At 40.0% G+C, this 22,257-nt stretch overlaps 1 protein-coding gene across 1 annotated transcript; it reads left to right on the plus strand.

Moving 5' to 3' along the window:
- The first annotated feature begins 2,448 nt into the window (after nt 1–2,448).
- krt80 (keratin 80, type II) lies at nt 2,449–20,470 on the plus strand. Its single transcript, NM_001170511.1, is given in 9 exon segments — nt 2,449–2,712; nt 3,390–3,598; nt 10,557–10,617; nt 14,476–14,571; nt 15,807–15,971; nt 17,637–17,762; nt 18,578–18,798; nt 20,094–20,134; nt 20,237–20,470. Coding segments are annotated over 9 exon segments (1,230 nt in total). The 3' UTR covers nt 20,284–20,470.
- Nucleotides 20,471–22,257: the final 1,787 nt, after the last annotated feature.

The following is a 22,257-nucleotide window of genomic DNA, read 5'->3' on the forward strand; positions in this document are numbered from 1 at the left end:
GGTTTATTTAATGGTTAAATGATTCCCTTTTCTCTGTAATAATAAAACAGTATCTGTACTTGATCCCAGCTAAGATATAATTAATCCTTATTGGGGGCAAAACAGTTCTATTGGGTTTACTTAATATTTTAATAATTTTTAGTAGACGTAAGGTATGGAGATGCAAATAAAAGAAAGGCCCCCTTATCTGGAAAACCCCAAGCATTTTAGATAGCAGGTCCAATACCTGTACTGCTTTAAGTGTTTATTTAAGTTCCCAAACTATATAATCAAGAATGGAACAAAAGAAGAATGTGTTTGCTCTTTTGTACTCAACGCTCTTTTCTTTTAATCACTTTAGGGCTCCCGTGCAATACAGATACAGATAGAGTATATGTAATATTTGCCACATAAGCATTTGGTACAGCAATGCTGTTTGATGTTGTTGATCCAAATTTATAGCTGTGTTGCTAGCTGTTAGACAGGGAGAGGGACAGAGGCCTTATACGGTAACTCCTGCAACACTTCTTGCTGAAGGGATGGAATTTCCTAATTACTTGCCAAATGCTGAGAGACAAAGAAATGAAGTATGCATTCAGTATTTCTCCATGCTACATTACTGGCCTCATGTCTGAGCATTATTCTGCACTTACTTTACACTGGCAATAACTAATACATATGATAATATTTAACAAGGGTATTTTACCTTGAAAATAGCTTTTAGACAGGCACAGACAATAGAATTCTAAAGCATTTTGCTATTAGTCTCCAGTTTTTGTTCTCACCGCCAACAATCTATATATATCAATGAATCTCTTGGTTGCTAAGGTCTCTGACCTCAACAACCAGTTAGTGTTTATGTTGTAGACTGGATAACAAGATGTTGCTTACAATTTGTGCATAGACAGCATTCTAACAGATACAATTTTCTTTCACAGATATCTCTGTGAAAGAATTTTTTTTTTTTTTCGAAATAATTCAAAAACCACAAATAACTAAGACCAATGTCTCAGAATAGCACTCTCAACATCATACAAAAAGTTAAAGGAATACTGTCATGGGAAAACGTGTTTTTTTCAAAACACATCAGTTAATAGCGCTACTCGGGCAAAATCTTACACTGAAATCCATTATTAAAAAGCGCAAACTTTTTTTATATTTAATTTTGAAATTTCACATGGGGCTTGCCATATTCTTCATTTCCCAGGGTGCCACAGCCATGTGACCTGCGCTCTGATAAACTTCAGTTACACTTTACTGCTAAGCTGCAAGTTGGAGTGATATCCCCCCCCCCCCAGCAGCCGATCAGCAGAACAATGGGAAGGGAGCAAGATAGCAGCTCCCAGTAGGTATCAGAATAGCACTCAATAGTAAGAAATCCAAGTCCGGCTTGGGACTCCTCCAGTTACATGGGAGTAGGGAAACAATAGGTTACCTGAAAGCAGTTCTAATGTGTAGCGCTGGCTCCTTCTGAAAGCTCAGACTCAGGCACAATGCACTGAGATGGCGCCTACACACCAATATTACAGCTAAAACAAATAATATTATTTGCTATGTAAACAGTGTAATTTAGAAATAAAAAGTACACTATAAAAATCATGAGCAAATCCCTTTAATTTAAGGTAAACAACCCCTTGTAAATGCCATCCTTTTTAGCTTGTTACCATCCTACCATCAGCATTTCACATTTATTCATTCTGCCACCTGTATTGTCCAGCCCTGAGCTAACTTGTTCCCTTCACACCATCCATCCTGTTTCAGCATCACCCCATCCCTTCCCATCTCATTCTCCATTTCTCACTACCATCCCTTTTTATTTAACTTGCCAGGTACTGGCTTTTGAAGTTTGATCAGCTTTGTATAAAAGACAAACTGCTTACACTCAGACTCTTTTAATCCACATATCAAGCTATGAAGCTCAGATGACTTCCAAGCATTTATCATGCAGTAATACTATAACGCTGCCTTAATACCCCATTTATTTCACATTTTTGTATGCTTAATCTTCCGTTTACTCTGCAGCAGTAGAAATGAATTAGGATGATTTCTGTGCAGCTGTAGGAAGAATTTCTGTGGTTCCTTTGAGAAGAATGAGAGTGCCTGCTTGGGCATGTTTGCTGAGCTTAAACGCTCTGTGTTGTTGTTGTGCTGTGTGCTTTGTATGTGCAGGAGTCTGGCTAACAAAGAGTGTGTGTATATGTTCTGCCGTCTCTTCGGATTGGTCTGTGTACATACGATACATATGTATAACTAAGTTGCCTCATTGTTAAGGCATACGGCTACATTAGCATACTACACAGCTTACACCCCGCTGTATTTTTTAGGCAGTCGGTAATTGCAGCCTCACCCTCTATCATACAGGCACACCCAGCTTGTGTGCTCCCAGTGTGGAAAGAGAATTCTCCTCGGGATATTCACACGACAAGAGACATTTTCTAAATCTCCCAGTGTCTATGCTAACCTGCCTTCATGGCTTCTAACGCTCAGAAATCCAGCCATACTTTCTCTGTTTGGCAACAAGAAGATATGGTGGTGAGGGAAAGCCTCTTTCCCAGCCCCCCTCCATCAGTGAGTTGCCAGGTCATTTCTAGTGCTACAAATGGCAATCACTCAACTCTCTTAGAGGAAACTTTTGAATCGAAACTCAAAATAACCTCTGACATCCATTCTTCATTGCACTCAGAGGAGGCGGAGACAAAGCTTAGAGCAGCACTGGCAACATTCAATGACAAGGTGAGTACTGGGATGAAAAGGATCACGGTAACCAACCTGTAAACAAAGGTAAAAGAATGGCCAGTATGGTTCTAGCACATATAGTATTTACCACTATTACACGAGTATATAAACCTTTCTCTGGGTGCCCGCATATATCTTTATATGAAGGCTCAAACATGGTGAGGAAGAGGCATATTTAACACATGAATAGGGAATGGACAGTGGCCAAGATTTGCAAAAAGTTAGCTGAATGTATAAAATAATTATGCACGCATGCAATAGTTCTGCAATAATTCTAAAAACATGAAATGACTAGATTTCAAAGATGATAGAAAATGTTCTAGCACAGGATCATGTAAAGGTTCTTCAGAGATCAAGGTGTAAGTCAGTGGTTTTAAAATTGCAATATATCCCATCCAGCGTGACGGCTAGGGGTTTTGTTGATGACTGATTTATAGAAATGGAGACTGTATGTGATTTTATAAAGGGCTGTGAAATGGGGAGAGATGAGAGTGCTTTGGAGAAGTCACCATGTGATGTTATGGAGAGGCCTACGAGCAAGTTAGCATGCAGTACATAGAGCGGCTGGGCTGGAATCTAGTGGGTAGATGTGACATTTTGATAACAGCATGCCATGTACAGAGAAGACAGAGAAGAACAGTTATGGTAATTAATTAGCTCATCCTTCATTGCAGATTAGATATTTGGAGAAACAGCGGGAGATTTTGGAGAGTCGCTGGTCAATGATTCAAACAGAAGAAACCACCCAAACTGATCTGGAGCCTCAGTACTTGTCTTATATCAGTCGTCTCCTAGGGGAAGTGAAAAATGTTACGCAGAATAACCACCAAACACAGAGGCAGCTGCTGGACATGATGGATTCGGTCAATGATATGAAAGACAAGTTAGTTGGGGTGCTCATGGGTGTGGTTGGGCACAGCTAGGGTTGCCACTGCCTCTGCAAAAACAAAAGGGTGGGATTGTGACATTGGTCAAGAGAAGTGACATATAGGGATAGGGTCATTATATATGGGGGCAGGTTTGTGACTCCTGGGGCAGGCCATGGCATCAGAGCTGGTTATTAGCAAGGTTATTATTTGAGTCTTACAAGGCTGAAACCCAAACAGACAATTGAGACAATTGTGGCATTTGGGTTATGAACAGGCCTAATCAAGACTAAACAGATGGCAACCCTAGGCCCAGCTCAATGTAAAATCAGTGTTGTGGTGCATTACTGTATGTAGAACATTGCATAGAAGTAACAAGCATTCTTTTTATTCCAGCCCCAAGCCTAAAACTAAAAGTAAAATGAGCTGTTGGTTTGTGTTAATGTTTTATACATATAGGTCTAATGGTCATAGAATTAAACCAAAGCTGGCCAAACAGGTGCCAATAAGATCACATGAAAAAGAATATTTGCAATACCTGTATGGCAGCCCACCAATTCAAACCAATAAGTAATAAGCAAATCTGTCCCATTTTGCTTCCCCCGAAAATTCACAAAAATGTGGAAAAATTTGCGAAACAGCAGAAAATTCACTAAATGCGGGTACCGCGCGACTTTTTTGACACCGCAAAATTTTACAGACGTTTAGCAAAACAATTCAGCAATGGCGGAATGCGGAATTTCACTACAAATCATGCCTGGCGAAAAACATTGCTCCTCACTAAAACCAATATCCACTTACTATGCATGGGCATTTCTGAACCCCAGTCCACCCTGAGGGGGTCCCCTCAATCTACCAAGTTCAGAAATTTGGAGTTGGTCAAGGGGGTACTGCATCGCTAATGCAGAGAGTGTGATTGCGCTCTCTGCAGTAAAAAGTCGAAATTCGTTACCAAGAGTGTAATTTCGACACTCCTGGTAACTTGCAGGGCACTCACTTTGCCTCATGGCACTGGTCGGTTTAGAGACCAGATATGTTGCTAGTGCACCATATGTGCCATTATGGCTGGGAAGATATGGAACTGAACATGTTCCACAGCTTCTCTTCATTTCCAGCTGTTCCTATCATTCAGGCTGCCTACCCATGAATCAGAACAATAAAAAGGCTGCCTTTCCATGTATGGCCCCTTGCAATCTATCTGGCTAATAGGCCCACAGGCTGAACAGTCCGATTGCACATGGGATTGGCCCCTGTATGGCAGCCTTAAGATGCAGTCCAGTGTCAACAATAATATGCTAATCTGTGTAATCATAAAGGCAAAGTTTTAATACCAGAAAACCATAAAAAATGGCTGGTTTCATAATGTATTTCTATAAAGTGGAATTACGGGCCTGTTTTTAAAACATGAAAGTAGATTATATTTTTATAGCTCTATAACCAATTTTATAATGTACTTTTATGTTAACTTTTTAAAGCATATCTCCAAAAGCTTTAAATAGTTGTCAGTATGATAATGGAAATATCACTGGAGTGTTTCTAACAACACAGTGATGACAATTTTCTGCTCTTGTCTGCCTCGCATAGAAAATGATAAGAGTGGTAATTTACGAAGTGGAGGCAGGGTGCAAAGGGGTTCAAAAACCAGGTGCCATTTTTTTAAAAGTGAAATGTCCAGCCGTATTCGTGAGGGTTGGGCAGGAGGAGGAGTGTAGGAGTCCCATATTCCTCTCCCTAACTTGCACAATATTCACACTCTCTGCATGCACTCTTGTACCCCCTAATGCTCTTGCACTTCGGTCCAGGGTTGTCATAAATATTCCTTAAGTTTTGTCCAGACCTGATCTAGAGAACAAATGTTAGTGATATAAATGGGGGAACAGTAGAAAAGATGCTGAAAAAACTTAAAACAATTTTCTGAACAGGCAAATAGCAAAAATCTAGATATGTAACTAGTGATGAGCAAATCTGTCCTGTTTCACTTTGCCAAAAAATTAGCGAAACTTGCGCCTACCACACAAATAATTCGCCAATCACAAAATGCGGAATTTCACAGCAAATCCAAGTTTGGTGGAAAAATTTGCTCATCACTAATCATTAGTAAACATGGCCATACTGTATATCTTCTTTTAGTCAGCCTACAAATATTAAAGCCTTGTTACCATGCTATGATATGACAGCCCAATAATTTGTAAGCAGCCATTAGTCCATACTGATTTATAGCCTTCGAGACAAAAGCCAAGTTTAGCAGACTTGCTTTAATTGGCATTTGGGTTGGGTTTTATCAGTGAAGTCTTTACAGTTCATCGCTTTTTCTGCTAACGGTACACTAACAGTTTACTGACAACAGTGCTACACTATATACAAATATTATAGTGAAATATATCTGCACATTTGTTTGTTAAATGCCTCACTCATCTTAGTAATGTAATAAGTGGCAACTAGTCACTCCTTGTACATTGTGTATAGCCTAGAATCAAACTAACCATGGTGCCATGCTACATAGATACATTAGAGATAGACCCATGGTTCTCCTGAATTCCATCTGAGATCACAGTCCCTTACAAACCTTTTAGCCACTGTAACTTTTTAAAATATACCCTGACTGTGAAGCAAGGCTGGTTTCCATTTATGGCCCCCATACCAGTGAGATAAAAGATAAAAACATAATGGGACAGCATTCCTTCTCTGCATATTTGCATTCATATCATGGAAGCTGCCATGGTCCTTGGTCTGATCAAGGAACTGATCAAAAACAAAACAATACCACCAATAAATAATCAAAGACACTGGGCAGTAGATCTTCTGAGAGGGTTTATGTAGATGTACCAGTTGTGATCCATGCCAGTAGGATCAAAAATCTTCAAACAGCTGCCCTGAGGCTGGTAGTTATTGCTGTTCCATCAGAAACATATGGTTTTAATGAGAATTTTTGTGTAATTTGTGTAAGTTTTGGTTTTTAACTAATCTTATCAGGCCCTGGTAATTGGTCCCGGCTATGCAACCTTTAGTCCAATATAACTGAAACTATTAATGCCCCCTTTGTGATATTTCTTTTCTGGCCATGCACAGTCAGCAAGTTCAGCATGGTTAGTGGCTTTAGGGCTCCCCATGTAGTTTGATACCAGAACTTACTAGTAAGTCTTTATGGTGCATCCAATCACGATAATTAGCCAAGAGACACAAATGTGCCTATACCCATGAACATGTTCAGTATGGCTAGAGCTTTAGAGCCCCAATGTGGTTTGATACCAGAACTGATTAGCAAGCCTTTTAATGCATCCAATCACAACAATCATATTAGCATTGATACAACCAGAATGTTGTCCTATAGTACTTTCCCTTCATCTACAATGTACCAGCCTTTTGTCCCAACTAAAAGCCCTACCAGGTTAGTGATCTAATTCACATTGACCTAATGAAGTCTTCACGTGACTTACCAGTGCCTGACCCCTTTATTTTGTTAGATTCAGATAATATTATTAGATAGAACCTCCATTAGTCGGTTGGGTGTTCTTCTAAACAGTGATTGTTATATATTGCTTTTTTCAATGATGGAAAGGTATCTCAATCCTCAAGAACTATCAGACATGTCATCCCTGTTGATAGCAAAATTAGATTTGCCAAAGTAATTACAGATAATAACCCTGTTGTCACATGGTAGAGACCTTACTGTGCCTGGTGAGGAGCTGGGACACCAATATGTTATAATTACAACCATTTCCAAGAATGATTCACCATGTATTGGTTATATATAGGAACAGTAAATTGCTGGGAAGGACTTCAAAATTTTCACGTACACATTTTATCTAAAAAAAGGGCTATGAGATTCTTTCTCGGAAGAGACGTCATGACTACATGGCAAACTTGTTTATAGGTACAAAGAATTTTGTTGGCCATTTATTTCAGACCTGATATTGTCCTTCTATTGATGCTGTTAGATACCCAGTTCTAAATGATATCTTTGATTGGCAGTTATACAATGCCATTAACCTTAACAGGGACTTCAGTGTGGTTTGCAGCATAAGGACCCATGATGGAAAAGTTAACGGTGGTTTGTTGTGGGGTTCCAAAGGGAAATATTTCAGGTACATCTTTAAAGGGTTGTTTACTTTTAAATTAAATGTTAGTACAGGCATGGGATTTGTTACCTGGAAACCAGTTACCCAAAAGCTCAGAATTATGGGAATACTATCTCCCAGAGCCTTAATTTTAAGCAAATAATTCTAATTTTTATTATTTTCTCTGTAATAAACTAAGGTATAAGTTATCGTTATTAAAGGCAAAACCATCCTATTGAGTTTATTTAATGTTTAAATTATATTTTAGTAGACAAAGTATGGAGATGTAAATGATAGAAATGCCCCTTATTCGGTAAACCTTAGGTGGCGAGCATTCTGGATAACTGGTCCCTGTATGCTGTAGAGATATTACATTATTTAGTTTTTTGTTCAGTAGTTCTTCAGGTTGGAAAATCAGCAGCTATCTGGTTGCCTAATTTAAAGTGATACTGACACCAAAAAACTACTTTTCAAGATAGGGATGTACATTAAAAGTTGCCTATAGGTCACGTTGATGGTTTTTCACTGATAGGGTTGCTTTTGTAAGTAATTGGTACTTAAAGTTCCTAAACCTGACTGTTTTGCCAACGTGACTGTCCCTTCTCAGCCTGTCAGTTATAGCTTCCAATGCTAACAGCCACACAAATATGGCCGCCCCCTCATAGAGAAACATGGGGGATCAGATAGGGAATGTAAAAAGCATTGGGCAAATACTTTAATGGCAAAATTATAAATAACATGCAAAGACAATGTTATGATATATGGAAATAAAAGGTTTCATTTCTGGTGTCAGAACCTCTTTAACCTAGCAACCAGGCAGTGGTTTGAACAAGAGACAAAAACAAGTGATACAAAGTAACAAATAATTTTAGCCCCACAGAGCAATAGGTTTTTTTGGCTGCTAGGGAGGCAGTGACCCCCATTTAAAAGCTGTAAGAGGAGGTCAAATAATTCAAAAACTGAAAAAAATAAAGAATGCAGAATTGAAACGTTGCTAAGAATAGGCCATTCTATAACATACTAAAAGTTTACCACAGAAATGGGAAAGAATGGGAAATATGCAATTCTGTAAGCCTTTGACCCAGGGAGGGTTGTTCTTCAGAAATGTTGTGTACCCTTGTACCAGATTCTTTCTAAATGGAGCTATGTGCCATTACTTACTCTGACAGCATGCCCAGAAGCTGGTTTCATCACTTGAAATACGCACTGGAGCCCAATGATGTAGGAGGCACAGTGTGGGGGTTATTGAAATGGTTTGCACCAGGCCCAGACTGGCAATGTGTAGATTCTAGCAAATGGCAGAGAGGCTGCTGTAAGATGCAACAGACAGTCACTATTTAGCAGCCTGGTAGGGGGTTGTATGAGCCTTTATGTACTGCAAATGCCAAGGCCTAGGGGGTTGTATGAGCCTTTATGTACTGAAAATGCCATGGCCTAGGGGGTTGTATGAGCCTTTATGTACTGAAAATGCCAGGGCCTATTTTGCCTCTCAGTCCAGGCCTGGTTTGAACATATACTGTAGGTTTGTCTCCATGAGAAAGTCATCTCTCAAGGCTTTGGAAACCTTCCCTTAAAGGGGAAGCAACAGCAAAACATTAAGGATTTGTATGCCTATAAATGTAATGTGCTCCACAAGCTCTAATATAGTTTCGATAATATGCTTATATATGGGGTTTCTCATTCATCCAGCAAGGCAATAAGATAACAGATAGCCTTTATATAATACAATGATTGTAATTATAAATTGGAATCAATTGAAATTCATGCTGCCTGAATCTCAGATGAAAACCTTTGTGGTTTAAAATGGAACTGTTGCTGCTAAAATATTGTACAAGTATATCTACGTTCATTCATTATTGCATTTTTCATTAAGTTCAAGGCCAGTGAGTTCAGACTAGAGTTGGCCAGTGGGTGTGTATGGTCAAGGTTCCTTTACACACTGTGCCTGCCGGTGCTCATTAACTGGTACATCTTAACTTACACAAGTGAGGGGGTGAGTAGGCGGCAGGATAGGAACATCTACATGCCCGCTTGCACCAGTCCCCTATGAATGCAGCACTGCCTAACGCAGGCAGCAATGTATGCAATAGGGAAAAGTGCAGCAGGTATCTGTGCTCAAAGTCTGGGCCGGGTTTACTGCCTTTTTTTTCTGCACTCCATAAATGAGACCCATAATTTTGAATTGTATATATTTTCAAGTGGTATTTATATGTTGCAGTTTTGCCGAATAGCAGATTCAGGTCTTCATCTTAGCGTCCAGTTCTAAACCACCATCAGCAGCAGGCATGTCACACATTTCTATGAAAACTTTGTACTGGCCAGTATGACTTTAACTCAGTGATCCCCAACCAGTGGCTCAGGGGCAACATGTTGCTCCCCAACCCTTTGGATGTTGCTCTCAGTGCCCCCAAACCAGGTAGTTATTTTTTAATTCCTGACTTGGAGGCAAGTTTTGGTTAAATAAAAACAAGATTTCCTACTAAATAAAGCCCCTGTAAGCTGACAGTGTGCATAGAGGCCCCTAATATCCAATAAGGAGGCCTTATTTGGCTCCTCCATGAACTTTTATGGTGCTTGTGTTGCTCTCCAAGTCTTTTTTACATTTGACTTTGGCTCACGAGTAAGAAAGGTTGGGGACCCCTGCTTTAACTAATAAGCAGAGAGAAGGTATCACAAATAGAAAACATAGGGGTCATTTACTTACTGCACTGCAGTGAGCAAAGTGCAATTTTGGACACAACTGCCATATTTTTTGAAGCGATAGCCTGATGGTTCCCCTGCGTCAAAAGATGGCACTGCGTAAATTCCAGTACAGGAGGCATGCGCTGAGCGCCACTATACAGAAGTGAATATGAGATGTGCCACTGTGATGCATCAATTTCTCTTATTTACATTTTCTAATTTAATACTTTACTAGGTTTGAAGATGAACTCTTCCGTCGCACGGATGTGGAATATTCCTTTGTGGAGCTCAAAAAGGTAAATTTGTAAATATCTGTACATACCAGATACCTATCTGCATGCTAACAATGTTTTACATGACTTAACGCGATTATATGCGTTTGCATTTTTCTTTCTGGATTGTCAGAATATTTATAAAAACCTGTTCAAAACCCGCACCCAACTCTCCACATCTATTTATATACCCGCACCTGATCTGTCCTCATCTCCGATGTCATGATGGGGGCGGGTGGGGAGTTGCCAGATGCAGAAGTTGGGCCCAGTTAGGTAGTGGTGGGGAGAGCACATTATATCCTTGAAAAATCCATGGGAATTATACTTATGTAAGAAATCTGGACGTGAAAGAAGTGATTATAATAACTTGAAGAATATCGGTATAAAATCCTCTAGGTCAGGGCTGTAAGCCCATCAGGCAGATACTGGCCTGACTCAGTTCTATTTTATGGTTTATCATGTGAGAATTTATGGGTGAGATTCAGTTTCTCCTAATTAAGTTCCAGTTTTTTTCCATAGATTTTAATACAGTTTTCATGTTATAGTGAGTGAGATAAACCGCTGTTCTTATCAAACTGAATCTGGCTCATTGTGGGGGAATGACCCATTTGGGGCACACAAATCCAGAAATATTGGGAGTCACATCCCTTGGGTTCATCTGCAGTTAAACAGAGTTCACCTCCAATCCACCACTCATTCCCTTAGATAAGGTCATATCATATAAAGAACACTGAGAGGCTTTATAAAGTTCCCCTGCAAACCAGTCCAACCAGTTACTGTTGGCACATGTGGCTCCTGAGGACTAAATCTATCTGCAGTTGCTCATGCATGGAAGCCCTGGTGTTTATTTAGATTTCAACAAATTTCAACCGCAGTGCCACAAGGAGGAATCAGAAGTAAACAGAAAGTGATCAGGCATAGTTAAGGGAAAGTATTTACAAAAGAATCGTAGGCTGTCCTGTTGTTGCCATTGGCTCTACTGTGTGCGGTGTTAATCCTGTGTTTTATAATGAGGGTCACTAGAAGAATGATTATCACAGAGGCTTTCCGTTGTTAATCTGGCTTTAATACTGTAATAGAAGTAAATATCCCAACACAAAGAAAAGAATTACCCCTGATTAAGCAGCACAATACCCAGGTATCACAGAAGTGATGGTTTTGTAGTCAGTATACAGCAGATTTGCCCAGTTTTAGATGGTTAGCATGGGTAATAAATCAAGAAGATGCAGTGTATCTATCATCTATTTATCTGTCCATCCAGGCCTGCCATCCGAAATCACAGGCCCTCCTCCCACGCCAACGCCCAACAATGGCCCTTCCCCCAGTGACTGCTCCCATCAGTACAAAGGATACACAGACACTGATAGCCAGGCCCCCCTAAAACATTGGTAGCAACGGCTGCCTAAAACATTGGTGGCCAGGGGTTAAGTTTTGATTTGGTGCCAGGGCAGGAACCACCTAAAAGACTGGTGGTCACCCCCAGTGTCCTCATACTACGGCCTGCTCCCCGATGCTTCCTGCTCCCACACTGCTTCCTCCAGCTCCCCCCCTACGTCCTCCGGCTCTCCCCTGTGTCCTCCTGCTCCCCCCAGCGTCCTCCTGCTTCCTCCGGCTCCCCCCCCAGCTTCCTCTTGCTTCCTCCGGCTCCTCCTGCATCCTCACTCCAATCTAATTACCCACTGACAACCAATGACAGGGCCCATAATTATTTAATGGGGGCCTGAGCTAAAAACTGTATCATGGCCGGGCCCCCTTTAAAGCAAGAATCATTCGGGCCTGGGATGACTGTCCCCCGTGTGCCCCCCAGATGGCGGCCTGTGTCCATCAATTGACTCCCTTAAGAGGCAGCTGTGATTCTGGGGCTGTGCTATCACGTTTTCTGCACTAGCTAAACCAAATTTTCATTTTAAAACATGGAAATTGGGCTCTTAAAGAGGCGGACTGGTTGCTCCCTGCCAGTTGAGGCAAGGTCAAACTCTGGGGCAATGATGGCATATATTTTATATAATTTTGTGATTTCCAGCAAAGCTTACTTCACTATCTATCTATCTATCTATCTATCTATCTATCTATCTATCATCTATCTATCTATCTATCTATCTATCTATCTATCTATCGTCACTTCTACTATCTATCTATCTATCTATCTATCTATCTAACTATCTAGCTATCTATCTAACTACCTGTCTATCAATGGGCTCCCCTAAGAGGGCTGTTATCATTGGTTAATGAAATTCTGGGACAATATTGACACAACTGAATTCACAAACAGATAAACAAGTTGGCCAAAGACTCAAATAAGTTTATGTATCGGGGGCCATCAACCTCATCCACAATGTAAAAGGCCCATACTTTCTCACACAACGTATGCTATATCCAATCAGCCAGTGCGACAACTCAAAATGTTTAATGTGAAGTAAGAATCTAAGAGTTGCCATTATGTTTGAAAGTCTATAACAAAATAACAGTTATCAAAGCTACAGTTGTAGTAGATATATGTGCATACAAATTATAGCTTATTTTTAATAACACCAATAAAAAGTAATTAAAAAGTCAAGTTTGCTACTTGTTCAGTTACCCATAGCAACCAAACAGTAGGTAGCAGTTACAGGTCAGCTGTTTTAAAACAAACGTGATTGGTTGCTATGGGTTACTAGATGTGAGCAAACAAGACATTCGATTACATCATGCCAGAAGTATCTAATAGTATGCATACTGGTACAGTGACTGTATGGGCAGGCTATGAAGGTGATTGTGAATGCTCATTGCTCATCTGTGAATTAAGTATTTAAACTGGTTTCAAGAAAGGGAAAAATATATTTTTAAATCATAAATGACTTTTATTTGGTGATTTGGAGGAGGCAAAATGGAAGAGGCTAAAGGGCTACCATAGGGGTCATTTACAACCACAAACAGAGTGGAAGTCCCACAAATTTCCCTACAGTCAGTAGCATGTAAAAACGTATACATTACAGGTATTTGCGTCCTTAAACTTCCATGTCTTTATCCTCAGTCCTTCCTGCCTTCCATCCCAAACCAAGTGTAGTTGCACCTATTGACACAGAGGAACCTTGGAGTTACTGCCACCTCTGGACCAGAAAGTGCCCTGTGTCAATAAGCGCAGCAAACTAAAGAATAGGGCAGCGAACTAAAGAATAGGCCGGTGCAATTGTGTCTGATTAACAGCAAAGTGCAAATGAATTGTGTTAATTTTGGAATTCTGGGGGAAAAAACTCTGCATTACAGAAAAGATATGGGGATTGCACTCAAAATTTTATTTTGCTCACTGCATTTGTGGTCGTAAATAACTGGTCAAGTTTTTTACCCACATCTTAGAATTCCAGCATAATAGCAGGTGGTGTGACTTGCATATGATCTACCACTGCAGGCCAAAATAGTGAGTTAGTGTGTGTTTACCAGTTGCATTATTTCCGGTACACTGCTGCTTGCAGCGCCAGAAGTGGTGTTAGCCAGAGGCATTTTTGGCCCTTGAGCCGTGCGAGGCGGCTCCTCTGATTTCACGTGACTAAAAGTCACTTTTTTAGGATTGGCCAGATACTTGGATTCCGCTGTATACGAATCCTGCTAAAAAGCCTGGATCTTGGCTGAATCCTGGATTCACTGCATCCCTAGTAGGCGCAGAGTGCAAAGAGAGCCCTCCTCAAAGCAGGTGGTTGGTCATTCCAAGGCTCCTTTGTCCCTATCTGCTTGTACTTGGCATTATTTAGAACACAACTGGTATTTTTGTGCAAGGGGCAAATATAGAGAAGTATGTAATACTGAATTTTACACTTGTGTTTGTAAATGAACCCGCAAGTCTGGCTTTGAGATGGTGTGTAAATACGTACCGTGCAACACACATACTTGTGATTATTTCTACAGGATGCAGATGGGCGCAGTTTGGAACAGACTGAACTGGAAACACGAAAGCAAGACATTAAAGAGATGATCGATCTGATGAAAACAGTTTACAAACAGGTGATGAAGCCTCAGGCTGATTTATATATAATTATATATAAATATACATAGGGGCATATTTATTAACATTGTGGTTTTTGACCAAAACTAAACTACTTTCCACTAAAACCACATATGTTTAGACATTTACTAAAAGATCCAAATATGAAAAGCACAAACAAATAAAAATGCGGAACGAAAATAAAAAAGAACACTAAAACCATTATTTCTTTTTTAATTTTTTTGTTTTTCTTTTCCACAAATCTTCATGGACTTACAAACAAAAAAAAACAGAAAACCTCAACAAGCACAAATTAAATAAAGACTGTTACAATTTGCCCTGGGCAACTCCCACTGACTTCTACATGATCTCAATAGCTTTTAGATGACAATGCTTTGTTTTTTGTTTTTTGTACATTTCAAATATAGCATATGCAATTACAATTGGTCTTTTATGTCTACATCATTATACTCATCGAGATATAAAGAAAATTAAACAAGAAGTGTAAAGGATGGCAATGCTTTGTATTAGTGGGTTTTGTGATTTTTACACTTAATAAATCACAAAAAAAATTGTGTTTTTTACACAGAGTTTTAGCACAAAAAAACCCACAAATCATGAAAACAAATAAAATATGAACGTTATTAAATCTGCCCAGTACTGTGCACCTCCAACAAGCAAGATTTCATTGCTTTGGTCTCATCGTTTTTTGAAGATAATTAACACACTCTACCTAAAATACATATTCGAGGAAGAATTTGGCATTAAAGAAATACAGGTATTGGATCCGTAATCTAGAAACCAATTATCCAGAAAGCTCCAAATTACGGCGAGGTCATCTCCCATAGACTCCATTTTAATCAAATAATTCAAATTTTTAAAATAATTTCCTATTTCTCTGTAATAATAAAACAGTAACTTGTACTTGATCCGAACTGGGATATAATTAATCCTTATTGGAGGCAGAACAATCCTATTGGGTTTAATTAATGTTTACATGATTTATTAGTAGATGTAAGGTATGGCGATCCAAATTACTGTATGCTATATATTATATAGATCCATGTGTCCTTTAGAGCAAAGATATAAGTATAAATGTGTCAGAAGGAAGACTTTGGGGCCAACTCATATTTAGCATTAGCTATGTTCTCTTTAAAACTAGATACAGCTGGAAAACACTACCAAGTCTAAAAGTTAACATAAAACTCTTTTTCCGCTAATCTTTTGGACTTTATTATTTGTGATATTTCTGTAGGAGCTTAAAGAATTGATGGAGGATTCAGGGGACATATCAGTGCTTGTAAACATGGAACAGAGTTGTCCCCTAAACCTAGACAAGGTTGTGGAAGAAGTAAAGGCGCAATATGAGCGCATAGCATCATGGAGCCGAGATGAGGCGCAGGCACTCTCCAAAAACAAGGTATTTCATGAGCGCACAATAGGGGCCGGATATTACTTGGAAAAAAAGAGTATTGATAACTTACAGTCCTAATGCAATGCAAGCAAATATATTTCCTTTACACTAAACCACTTAAACCCTTAATGGGACTAAGACTTATCACTGATGGAGAAGGACCTGGGGGTAATTGCGGATAATAAACTTACCTTTAGCAATCAATGCCAGTCAGCAGCAGGAGGTGCCAGCAACCACTAAGGACCCATCTAGAATATGCCATGCAGTTTTGGTATCCAGTGCTCAAAAGGAACGTTACTAAAATAGAAAGAGTCCAAAAAAGGGCATTTAACCAGGTAAAATCTATGGAAAGCCTCCGTTATGAGGAAAGACTGGTCAAGTTGTGGTTGCTTACACTGGGGAAGAGGAGCTAAGGAGAGATATGAAAACTACAGTATGTATAAATATATAAGGGAATAATATAGTAATCTCTATAATGCTTAATTTACCAGTAAGCCCTTCCAACAAACATGTGGGCACCCATTTTGAATAAAAGAAAGGAGGTTCCATCTTAATATTTGCATACATTAGATAGCTTCAAGAAGGGGTTGGGTGGTTCTTTAGCAAGGGGAGAAAAAGAATTAAATTTTTTGGGATAAATGGAGGATTTCTAGAAACCTGCCTGTTTGACGTTCTAGGAATAGTAAAATGCCCATTGGGCCAGATTCAGTTTTGTGAGAAAAAAGTTTGTCACATGAAAACTGATTGGCGAGATTCAACTTGAGGTGCAATTCAATTCAGAAAAACGTATCTCATGGTTTATCGTGTGGAAACTCTATTGGGGTCTATGGGAAAAATTGGAATAGAATTAGGAGAAACGTTTTTTCTCTTAAAATTTAATCTCTTCCATAAGTTTTCACGGGATAAACCATGAAATAACTTTTTGTCCCTAAACTGAACTTAGCCAATTTAATGAAAATATTCAATAATTCCAACAAACCCTACTGAGAAATCTGTCAAGGTGTGTGCAAATCACAAGAGCTAATAAGAGCCAGTTACAATATTGTCTATAAACCAATTATGATCAGTGTCGGACTGGCCCACCAGGATACCAGGAAAACCCCCGGGGGGCCCAGGTGTTAGTGGGCTCTCCTGCTCCTAACCATTTGGCTTGTGTGCCTACACCATGGCCATTACCAATTCTGTATGAGAAAAACAGAAGCAATAAAGGAAAGGATAGATGACATGTAAAAAGAATTAATTAAGAAATTAAAGAAAGAGAGTGAACAGGGAAGGAAAGGTGGTCTAGAAAGTGGGCCTACGGTCTAAGGTTTTCTGGTGGTGTATTTCATGTAAGGATTCAGCTCCAATTGGTCAGTTGGGATGCCTGCCTTATCTAAAAATTCCAAACTGGCAGTCCTCTGGAGATAGAGGGTAGATTTGATGCACACCAATGAGATATGTAGTAAAGAGTGAAAATAGAGCTCACCACAGTTCTCCAAATGGGCATATATTTTCACTGTTTAATAACTATACTAATAAAAATCCAATACAAGTGAACAGAGAGCTGGAGAGTTTACTGTGGTGAACTGTTTCTTCAACTCCAAATATACCACTAGGTCTCTTTAAAAATTCAATATCACCTGTGTTGTCCCTTGGTTATGTAATTGAACTGCACCGATCACTTTGCAGTTGGCAGAAGGAGTACAAAGGGTTGGCCGTTATGAGCTGGAACTAAAGAGCAGCCGTAGCGAGATCACCCATCTCAACAGCAAGATTCAGCGCCTTCGGTCAGAAATCCAAAGCATTCAAAAACAGGTGAGCAGTTAATTGTAACTAAGTAATTCATCTGCTTGTTACTAATTGTGAAAGAGATTGTGCAACTGCTACTAAAGACAATAGGCTGCTAATCCTGCATCTGAACTGTGGAATAAAATAACAGGGGCCATGATGCAAAATTGGCACCTAACATCCATGGATAAAAGTACAGACAACCTTTACCTGCCACAAAATCACCAAGAGGATTTATTAACTATTTAATCTAGGGTCACATGGGGGGGGGGATGTACACAGAGTGGTTATAGATGGGCTATAGAGAGCTCAAAGACTTTAATCCAACAAAGGTGTAACTACTGGGAGAGGGGGACAGTATTTTCCAATGAACCTTAGTGAAATGGAGAGCCACAGGCAACTGCAAACATATCCATCCCCTAAGGGAAGCAACATTAATCTCCTTAATAACCATCCATTGAGCACTTGTGGCATTATCTGGGCTCTTCACCTTGGAGTAGATTAAAGGGAGTGTTGTACTTACAGGGCTCTCTAACACTCCCTTGTTTCCCTTGAAGATGTGCAAGTTATGGCATGATCCAAAGGGATCATATGGAACTGTGAAACAGCAGTATTTCATGAATCACATATATACTGTATGAACTGATATCTCAGTTACTTATTCCCTAACCAAAACACTGGGGAATGAAACATGACTATATGCTGCTCCAGCTATGTTTGTGTCTACATGGGACCTGATGCTTTTCTGGGAAGTAGATTAGACTCTTGAAAGCAAACAACTGCATTATAAGTCCAAGGATGGCCTTTACTGAACACCTGCTGTTTTCTCTGTGTTTTTTCAGTGCTCAAAGCTAGAGCAAGATGTGTCCCTGGCACAGACCAACAGTAACATGGCCATTGTAGATGCCAATACCAAGGTTACAGAGATCCAAGATGTGCTTCTTAAAGCCAAACAGGACATGGCCAAGCAACTGCGGGACTACCAGGAGCTACTGCACGTGAAGATGGCGTTGGATGTTGAGATTGCTGCTTACAATTTACTCCTGGAGGGGGAAGAAAGCAGGTGAGGGGATACTTTGCCAGGAACAAGCAGCCAGATTTGATATAAAACATTTATGATTTCCAGCACCGTAATTACAATCCATTAGGGCTGTGATACATGTACACCTTTTGCTATTGCCTTTGTGCTAAAATGCATGCCATGGTTCTGGATAGATGAGGGTAAATGCGTAGAGCAACCAGGGCCTCCATGAGTGAGTGCCAACTCTGTGCCACATGTATAGATAGAATACCTTGAATTAGCTTTTTAAGCATGCCCATGCATTGCTATTAAAATATTAACACAAATGCCAGTTACGCTTGGGTATGTTCCAAGGTATATGACCAGACCTGAACTGGCAATCTGTGTAAGATGCCATTGACAGTCACTATTTATTAGGCTGGAGGGATGATGTTTGGGCCTCTGTGAACTGGAAATACCAGGGCCCCTTTTGATTTCCAGGCCAGACCTGAATATAACTGATCAATGAATGTGACAACTCAGCTACGCTGGCAAAGATATATGGCCTCATTGTGCCTGTTGGAAGAAGGATATCAGATATACACCAAAGCTGGACATTGGTAAAGAATGGGGTTAGTTACTATAACCCCCATAACAAACTGCTAAAGCCCTAATGGACATAAAAAAACTCTGCACCTTGTACCATATTGGAAATGATGTGCAAGTTAAGGTGGCCATACACGGGCCGATTGTAGCTGCCGTTATCGGTTCCTTAGACCAACTTGGCAGCTTATCAGTCCGTGTAGGGGCAGCAACGATGGACCTGCCCGACCGACATCTGGCCTGAAACTGGCCAGATATCGATCGGGCAGGTTAAAAAATTGAACCAACTGCATCCATTGCTGTCGTTATAATTCGATTGTTTGGACCTAGGGCCAAACAACCGAATTAGCCTAAATTCGCCCGATATCGCCCACCCAATAGGTGTAGGCAGAGAGTGCAAACAAACATGGTGGATTGTGTGTCTTTTTTTAACTTATTTAGTAAATGACCCCCAAGCAACAACCAGACCAGGGATTTATCTGATAAATAGATTGTATTGGAGACATGTATGAGATCTGTTATGAGTGTGATCTGTGTGAGTTTTGGCAGACTTAAGGTATGGAGATCCAAATTATTGAAAGACCCCTCATCCAGAAAATCCCAGGTCCCAGCATTCTGGATAGATCGTATACTTGAAATACAATTTGGTTGAAGCCCATCTGTAAGATAAATCTGTATATGTGTGAGTGCGTGAGACCAGCATTACTCAGATAAGAAAAAGACAGCAATTTTCTCTAAAAATGACTCTTTTACAGGCTCCAGGCTTCCGCACCTGTAAATGTCCAGCATGGAAATGGTGAGTTCCCAGAAATAAGTCATAGTATATATAATGAATATATAATTATATTTTTTCTCTTCATTCTTCTCCATCTTTCATACTGAATCTTTATCTTTTCAGATGTTTGTGCCTTCACCGAACCCTCCAGAATTAGGATGCATTTTTAAGGATTCGCAGAACTAAACTGTATAGCTAAATAATTAAGTGCTGTTTTTGTTATAATAAAGTACAGGTATGGGATCTATTATCCAGAAAGCTCCAAGCCATCTCCCACGGTGTCCTATTTAAGCAAACAATTTTTTTTTAATGATTTTCTTTTTTCTCTGTAATAATAAAACAGTCTCTTGTACTTAATGCTACCTAAGCTGCATGAATCCATATTGATGACAAAACAAGCCTATTGGGTTTTAAAGGGCAAGAAAAACCTAATACTCAAGGTGTCAAAATGAAAATGGTATTGTTTTCCCTGGGCTGGTGCTGCTAGACTTGCACATGTACAATATAGTAAAGCCTGGAAAGAACCACGGGTCGGTCCACTTTTTTCCAAAGAGGAGCACCAGCCAGGGACAAATAGTTAGCTGTTTAATTCATGGCGGAAGTCCTTACAATTTGGGACCCCAATTAGGGTTGCCACCTTTTCTTAGAAAAAATACCGGCCTTACTATATTTTTATAATTTTTCCCTATCAATAACATTGAACTCAAGCTTTATTTTTACCGTCCAGGCCGGTGAAATACCAGCCAGGTGGCAACTCTAACCCCAATGTATTAGCTTTTTCTTGTCCATAACATTTTAAATGAGTTCTAGTAGCCATATGGAATGGTGCTTCCAATGATAGAATTACCCCTTATACAGAAAATAGATGTCATGCCTGTATATGGATTCATGTCTTTGGCTTCTTTTATTCCAAAGCTAAAGGGATGATGCTATGACATATTATTATTTGGGCTCATTTATGAACACTGGTCAAATATGCCCGTGGGTAGGAATCCACAGCAACCAAACAGTAATTTTCACACGAGCTGCACGTAAAATAATGAATACAACAATTTGATTGCTTACCATGGGTTACTGGCCATTGGCAGTGTTTATAAATGATCCCCATAGTGTTGGATGATCCTCTGTGATGCCACAGGGCGCCCTAGGCAACCCGGTCGGCCAGCTCGGCCCTGCACCTGAATCCCACACCCCCCACCTGTATGTTTTGAGAGTGGGGATGGGGGGGGGGGGTAATATGCGATGCAAAGTGACGCGAAATGGATCGCAGACTAGGGGTAGGCAGGAGAGGCTCTTGCCTGGTGCCCCCCAATCGTTGCGCCCTAGGCAGCTGCCTCTTCTGCCTACCCCTAGTTCCGGCCCTGGTGTCATTGGGCCCTTCTATTCCTAACCATTCGCCCTATTTTCTCTGTATAGGAACAAAGAGGCTAAATAGATGGAAGGATAGATTATAGTATGCAGAGAAAAGACTGGGAGAATAAAAAGGTTAAGTGAGTAGAGGAAGAGAAATAGTTTGGAGAGTGGGTCTGGTGTCTATAGTTTTCTGGTGAGCCCCTGGCACCCCAATCTGACACTAATGACAAAATTCACAATTTGAATTCTTTCACTTACTTAAGTAAGGGTTGCAGATTCTATAAAACAGTTTGATTCATAAAGCAGATCCGCCCAAAAGACACTGACTCTAATGGACAGACACTGACAAAAGTGGACAAGCTGTTCCAGCAGACGTCTCATTCTGGCAGGCAGATATACAAATGAGTCTTGTGTGAAAAATATGATTTATAATTGTATTTTTGTCACAAGTGCAAGTATTGTTTCTATTTGTGGAATGCTGAGTACATAGTTTTCCTTGAGTACCTAACTGTGAGTCTTTGTGGAATTTACTAGCGCTTCTTACTATTTTGCCTTAGGGTTTTCTTTGTGTAAAACTTTGCACCTACTCTAAAGTGGAGTAACCATTATGACCTATGGCAGCATTTCTGTAAGTTTTCCAGTAATCCATAAAAAAATATTGGTTTGAAAACTGTCTGGAATCCTTTTTGCTCAGTAACATAACTAGTCACCCCCGGGCCAAGGTGCAGGGCGTGCAGCCGGGACCCCCACCCCCCATCCAGACACATTTTTTGTGCCAAATTCACACCGGT

Source organism: Xenopus tropicalis, chromosome 2 (genome assembly GCF_000004195.4).
Source record: "Xenopus tropicalis strain Nigerian chromosome 2, UCB_Xtro_10.0, whole genome shotgun sequence".
Taxonomy (NCBI): Eukaryota; Metazoa; Chordata; class Amphibia; order Anura; family Pipidae; genus Xenopus; species Xenopus tropicalis.